Source organism: Coturnix japonica, unplaced genomic scaffold, assembly GCF_001577835.2.
Source record: "Coturnix japonica isolate 7356 unplaced genomic scaffold, Coturnix japonica 2.1 chrUnrandom512, whole genome shotgun sequence".
Classification (NCBI taxonomy): domain Eukaryota; kingdom Metazoa; phylum Chordata; class Aves; order Galliformes; family Phasianidae; genus Coturnix; species Coturnix japonica.
Window position 1 is genome coordinate 73344 of NW_015439900.1, and position 7020 is coordinate 80363.

Here is a 7020-nt window from a genome sequence, read left to right on the forward strand (position 1 = left end):
CTCACTTATGGGGCTGGAGCCATCTCACTTATGGGGCTGGGGAATGAAGCTATCTCACTTATGGGGCTGGAGCCATGTCACTTATGGGGCTGGGGAATGAAGCTATCTCACTTATGGGGCTGAACCCATCTCACTTATGGGGCTGGAGCCATCTCACTTATGGGGCTGGAACCATCTCACTTATGGGGCTGGGAGGGGAAGGGGACTGAGCACATCTCACTTATGGGGCTGGGAACTAAAACCATCTCACTTATGGGGCTGGGAGGGGGAGAAGCACAAATCACTTGTGGGGCTGGGAGGGGGCTGAGCACATCTCACTTATGGGGCTGGAGCCATGTCACTTATGGGTCTGGGAGAGAGAGGAGCATGAATCACTTATGGGGCTGGGGGCTGAACCTATCTCACTTATGGGGCTGGGAAGGGATAGGGGACTGAGCCCATGCTACTTATGGGGCTGAACCTGTCTCACTTATGGGGCTGAGAGAGGAATGGGGCCAAACCCACGTCACTTATGGGGCTGGGAGAGGAATGGGGCCATGGGGACCGAACCCATATCAACTTATGGGGCTGAACACAAGGCAGGACCCGAACCCTTCTCACTTCTAGGTCTGGCCGCTGTCACTTATGGGGCAGGCGCCATCCAGGCCCCCCACGCCGTGTTCCTGGTGCCGCTGGCCTGTGCCCATCTCACTTATGGGGCTGGGGACAGAACCCACGTCACTTATGGGGCTGAAAACAACAGGATCTCACTTATGGGGCTGGGAATGACAGGATCTCACTTATGGGGCTGGGGACTGAACCCTTCTCACTTCTGGGGCTGGAAGAGGGATGGGGACTGACAGGATCTCACTTATGGGGCTGGGGAACAAACCCATGTCACTTATGGGGCTGGGACTAACAGCATCTATCTCACTTATGGGGCTGGGAGAGGGATGGGGACTGAACCCACATCACTTATGGGCTGGGGACCGAGCTCATATCAACTTATGGGGCTGGGACCAAACTCAGGTCACTTATGGGGCTGGGAGAGGGACTGCAGACCGAACCCACATCACTTATGGGGCAGGGATCAAACCCACGTCACTTATGGGGCCGAACCATCTCACTTATGGGGCAGGACGCGAAACCCTCCTCACTTCAGTTATGGGGCAGGCGCCATCCATGCCCCCCACGCGGCGGCGTTCCCGGTTCCGGCCTGTGCCCATCTCACTTATGGGGCTGGGACAAAACCCTTCTCACTTATGGGGCCCAACTCAGGTCACTTATGGGCTGGAAGAGAGATGGGGACTGACAGGATCTTACTTATGGGGCTGGGGAACAAAACCCAGGGTCCACTTAATGGGCTGGACTAACAGCATCTATCTCACTTTATGGGGCTGGGAGAGGAAATGGGGACCGAACCCAGGTCACTTATGGGCTGGGAGAGGGATGGGGACCAAACCCAAGTCACTTATGGGGCAGGGACTGAACCCATGTCACTTATGGGGCTGAACCCAGGTCACTTATGGGGCTGGGACTAACAGGACCTCACTTATGGGGCTGGGAGAGGGACGGGGACCGAACCATATCAACTTATGGGCCGAACCCAGGTCACTTTATGGGGGCTGGGAGGGGCTGAGAATCGAACCCGGATCACTTATGGCCGAACAGAAGCCAGGACGCGAACCGCTTCTCACTTCTGGTCTGGATGCCGTCACTTATGGGGCAGGGATCAAACCCACGTCACTTATGGGGCTGGGATCAAACCCACATCACTTTACGGGGCTGGGATTCAAACCCACGTCACTTATGGGGCAGGGATCAAACCCACGTCACTTATGGGGCAGGGATCAAACCCACGTCACTTATGGGGCTGGGATCAAACCCACATCACTTATGGGGCTGGGGACTGGGCTGGGAGAGGGATGGGGCCATGGGGATTGAACCCATATCAACTTATGGGGCTGAACCCATGTCACTTATGGGGCAGGACGCGAACCCTTCTCACTTCTGGGTCTGGACGTCATCACTTATGGGGCAGGCGCCATCCATGCCCCCCACACGGCGTTCCCGGTGCCGGCCTGTGCCCATCTCACTTATGGGGCTGGGGACTAACAGCACCTCACTTATGGGGCTGGGGACTGAACATAGATCACTTATGGGGCTGGGAGAGGGATGGGGACTGAACCCGGATCACTTATGGGGCTGGGGACCGAAATCCATATCAACTTATGGGGCCGAACCCAGGTCACTTATGGGGCTGGGACTAACAGGGACCTCACTTATGGGCTGGGAGCAGGACGGGGACCGAACCCATATCAACTTATGGGCCGAACCCAGGTCACTTATGGGGCTGGGAGAGGGATGGGGACCGAACCCTTCTCACTTATGGGGCTGGGAGCCATCACTTATGGGGCTGGAAGAGGGATGGGGACTGACAGGATCTCACTTATGGGGCTGGGAGAGGATGGGGACCAAACCCAGGTCACTTATGGGGCAGGGACTGAACCCATGTCACTATGGGCCGAACCCAGGTCACTTATGGGGCTGGGACTAACAGGACCTCACTTATGGGGCTGGGAGAGGGACGGGGACTGAACCCATATCAACTTATGGGCCGAACCCAGGTCACTTATGGGGCTGGGATGGGCTGAGAACCGAACCCGGATCACTTATGGGGCCGAACAGAAGGCAGGACGGCGAAACCCTTCTCACTCTGGATCTGGACGCCGTCAATTATGGGGCAGAGCCGTACCTTATGGGGCAGGCGCCATCCACGCCCCCCACGCCGCGGTGTTCCCGGTTCCGGCCTGTGCCCATCTCACTTATGGGGCTGGGGACTGACCCTATATCAACTTATGGGGCTGGGAATGACACAGCATCTATCTCACTTATGGGGCTGGGAGAGGATGGGGACTGAACCCTTCTCACTTATGTGGGTGGAAGAGGATGGGCGACTGACCCGATCACCTATGGGGATGGGGACTGAATCCATTATCAACTTATGGGGCCGAACCCACCGTCACGTTATGGGGCTGGGACTAACAGGACCTCACTATGCGGGGCTGGGAGAGGGACGGGGACCGAACCCATATCAACTTATGGGGCCGAACCCAGGTCACTTATGGGGCTGGGATGGGGCTGAGAACCGAACCCGGATCACTTATGGGGCCGAACAGAAGGCAGGACGCGAACCCTTCTCACTTCTGGATCTGGACGCCGTCACTTATGGGGCAGGAGCCGTCACTTATGGGGCAGGCGCCATCCAAGCCCCCCACGCGGCGGTGTTCCCGGTGCCAGCCTGTGCCTATCTCACTTATGGGGCTGGGGACTGACCCTATATCAACTTATGTGGCAGGGATCAAACCCACATCACACTTATGGGGCTGGGAGAGGGATGGGGCCATGGGGACTGAACACAGGTCACTTATGGGGCTGGGGACTGGGACTGGGGACTGAACATAGATCACTTATGGGGCTGGGAGAGGGATGGGGACTGAACCCGGATCACTTATGGGGCAGGGACCGAACCCACATCACTTATGGGGCAGGGACCGAACCCACATCACTTATGGGGCTGGGGACTAAACATAGATCACTTATGGGGCTGGGAGAGGGATGGGGACTGAACCCAGGTCACTTATGGGGCAGGGACCGAACCCACATCACTTATGGGGCAGGGATCAAACCCACATCACTTATGGGGCTGGGATCAAACCCAGGTCACTTATGGGGCAGGGATCAAACCCAGGTCACTTATGGGGCTGGGGACTGGGCTGGGAGAGGGATGGGGCCATGGGGACCGAACCCATGTCAACTTATGGGGCCGAACCCATGTCACTTATGGGGTAGGACGCGAACCCATGTCACTTATGGGGCAGGAACCCTTCTCACTTCAGTTATGGGGCAGGCGCCATCCAGGCCCCCCATGCCGCGGTGTTCCCGGTCCCGGCCTGTGCCCATCTCACTTATGGGGCTGGGGAAAGAACCCACGTCACTTATAGGGCTGGGAATGACAGCATCTATCTCACTTATGGGGCTGGGAGAGGGATGGGGACCAAACCCTTCTCACTTATGGGGCTGGAAGAGGGATGGGGACCAAACCCTTCTCACTTATGGGGCTGGAAGAGGGATGGGGACCAAACCCAGGTCACTTATGGGGCTGGAAGAGGGCTGGGGACTGACAGGATCTCACTTATGGGGCTGGGAGAGAGATGGGGACCAAACCCAGGTCACTTATGGGGCTGGGAGAGGGATGGGGACCAGACCCAGGTTACTTATGGGGCTGGGACTTAAGACAGGATCTCACATATGGGGCTGGGGACTGACCCTATATCAACTTATGGGGCAGGGATCAAACCCATGTCACTTATGGGGCTGGGGACCGAACCCTTCTCACTTATGGGGCTGGGAAAGGGACCGCAGGCCAAACCCATGTCACTTATGGGGCTGGGGACTGAACACAGATCACTTATGGGGCTGGGGACCGAACCCACGTCACTTATGGGGGTGGGAAAGGGACCGCAGGCCAAACCCATGTCACTTATGGGGCTGGGGGCTGAACACAGATCACTTATGGGGCTGGGAGAGGGATGGGGACCGAACCCAGGTCACTTATGGGGCTGGGGACTGGGACCGAGGACTGAACCCACGTCACTTATGGGGCAGGACGCGAACCCTTCTCACTTCTGGGTCTGGACGCCGTCACTTATGGGGCAGGAGCCGTCACTTATGGGGCAGGCGCCATCCATGCCCCCCACGTGGTGTTCCCGGTCCCGGCCTGTGCCCATCTCACTTATGGGGCTGGGGACTGACCCTATATCAACTTATGGGGCAGGGATCAAACCCACATCACACTTATGGGGCTGGGAGAGGGATGGGGCCATGGGGACTGAACACAGGTCACTTATGGGGCTGGGAGAGGGATGGGGACTGAACCCGGATCACTTATGGGGCTGGGGACTGGGACTGGGGACTGAACATAGATCACTTATGGGGCTGGGAGAGGGGTGGGGACCGAACCCAGGTCACTTATGGGGCAGGGACCGAACCCATGTCACTTATGGGGCCGAATACAGGTCACGTATGGGGCTGGGAATAACAACATCTCACTTATGGGGCAGGACGCGAACCCTTCTCACTTCTAGGTCTGGGAGCTGTCACTTATGGGGCTGGGAGAGGGATGGGGACTGAACCCACATCACTTATGGGGCTGGGGACCGAGCTCATATCAACTTATGGGGCTTGGGGACCAAACTCAGGTCACTTATGGGGCTGGGAGAGGAGATGGGGCCATGGGGACCAAACCCACATCACTTATGGGGGCCAAATCACAGATCATTTATGGGGCTGAAAGGGCACTGCAGGCAAAACCCACATCAACTTAGTGTGGGGCTAGGGAGTGGTCAAACCCATGGTCACTTATGGGGCCGAATTACAGGTCACGCTTATGGTACGTTTCTACTCAGGGCTGGGAAATAACAACATTCTCACTTATGGAGGCAGGAACCCTTCTCACTCACTTATGGGCAGGCGCCATCCAAAGCCCCCCACACCGGTTCCCAGTTGCCGGCCTGTGCCCATCTCACTTTATGGGGCTGGACCAACCCTATATCAACTTATGGGGCTAGGGACTGAACATAGATCACTTATGAGGAGCTGGGAAGAGCCGGATGGGGACTTGAACCCGGTATCACTTATGGGGCTGGGGACCGAACCCATATCAACTTATGGGGCCGAACCCAAGGTTCACTTATGGGGCTGGGACTAACAGGACCTCACTTATGGGGCTGGGAGAGGGACGGGGACCGAACCCATATCAACTTATGGGGCCGAACCCATGTCACTTATGGGGCAGGAACCCTTCTCACTTCAGTTATGGGGCAGGCGCCATCCATGCCCCCCACGTGGTGTTCCCGGTTCCGGCCTGTGCCCACGTAGCCGCTGCTGCCGTGCCGGCCGTATTAGCGCTGTTGGTGCTGCTCCCATCCGTGCTCCATGTCGCGTATTGGGTGGAGCCGTCGGTGCCGCCATATTGAGTCCCGTCGGTGGCGTAGTGCGCGGCGCCATATTGGCTGCTGTCTGACCCGGAAGTGGAACCGGAAGCGGAAGTGGATACGGATCCGGCAATGGCCGCCTGCTGTTGTTGGACGGCGGCGGCGTATTGAGCGGCGGCGGCAGCCATGGCGCTGTAATGGTTGGCGCCATATTGGTATTGGGATGAAGATGAGGATGATGAGGATGAGGATGATGATGATGCTGAGTATTGGGAGGCGAATTGGGAGTACTGGGCGTATTGGTAATACTGGGAGCCGGAGGAGGCCGAGTATTGGTGGCCATATTGGGTGTATTGGTAGAGGCGGGATGAGGCCACGCCCACTGGGGTGGCGGCGAATGGGGATGGAGAACGAGGGGGCGTGGCCGGGGAAGCCCCGCCCACCATGCGGTGACAGCAGGGATTGGTTAATCTCGTGTTACTGACGGCGCCGCAGCCCAATCGGTGCAAGCAGGAGGCGGAGTTTAAGCGGTTACACGCGGCGCCCGATTGGATGCGGTGGAGGCAGGAGGTGGAGCCTAATCTTGGGGAGCCGGCTGCCGATTGGATGCGGTGAGCGCAAGCCCCGCCCCCTAACGCCATTCGCTGGGTGAAACAAGCCCCGCCCCCCGCCCTGCAGGGAGTGGCTAAAAAGGGGGAGGCGGGGCCACGTGACAAACAGGCTCCGCCCCCTCGGGGCGTGGCCAAGAAGGGGGAGGCGGGGCCACGCGGGAACGAGGCTCCGCCCCTTAATAGAGGGAACGGGCCGCGGGGGGAGGAGCCTAAAGAGGCCACGCCCCCTCGAGTCGGGGTCAGAGCCAATAGGGAGCCGGGAGAGCGGGCGGGGCCGCGAAGGGGGCGGGTCGGGGTGAGAGCCAATAGGGAGCCGGGAGCGCGGGGCGTGGCCGGGGAGGGGCGGGTGGGAGCCAATGAGAGCAAAGAGCCGGGGGCGCGGGGGGCGGGGCTTACGGTGGGCGTGGCCGCGGTGGTGGTGGTGGGCGGGGCTG

At 59.0% G+C, this 7020-nt stretch overlaps 2 protein-coding genes across 20 annotated transcripts in view; one reads left to right on the forward strand and one right to left on the reverse strand.

Moving 5' to 3' along the window:
* Positions 1 to 7012, reverse strand: part of LOC107307219 (uncharacterized protein DDB_G0271670-like) — a 34408-nt gene extending 27396 nt beyond the window's left edge. For 3 of the 19 annotated variants that reach the window (XM_015850697.2, XM_015850696.2, XM_015850695.2), the window contains exon 1: positions 5850 to 7012. In XM_015850697.2, the coding sequence (XP_015706183.1) occupies positions 5855 to 6616 (762 nt within the window). In that variant the 5' untranslated portion in view covers positions 6617 to 7012 and the 3' untranslated portion in view covers positions 5850 to 5854. Of the gene's footprint in view, positions 1 to 249; positions 700 to 1136; positions 1343 to 3046; positions 3097 to 3688; positions 3845 to 3873; positions 4272 to 4624; positions 4869 to 4915; positions 5116 to 5755 lie in introns of those variants that run through there. The other 16 variants (XR_001552361.2, XR_004305788.1, XR_004305789.1 and 13 more) reach the window with 14 other exon arrangements.
* Positions 698 to 2671, forward strand: LOC116652647. Its single transcript, XM_032441718.1, has 2 exons — positions 698 to 1075; positions 1836 to 2671. Exons 1-2 carry the CDS (start codon positions 829 to 831, stop codon positions 2534 to 2536), a joined length of 948 nt encoding a protein of 315 aa, XP_032297609.1. The 5' UTR covers positions 698 to 828; the 3' UTR covers positions 2537 to 2671.
* Positions 7013 to 7020: the final 8 nt, after the last annotated feature.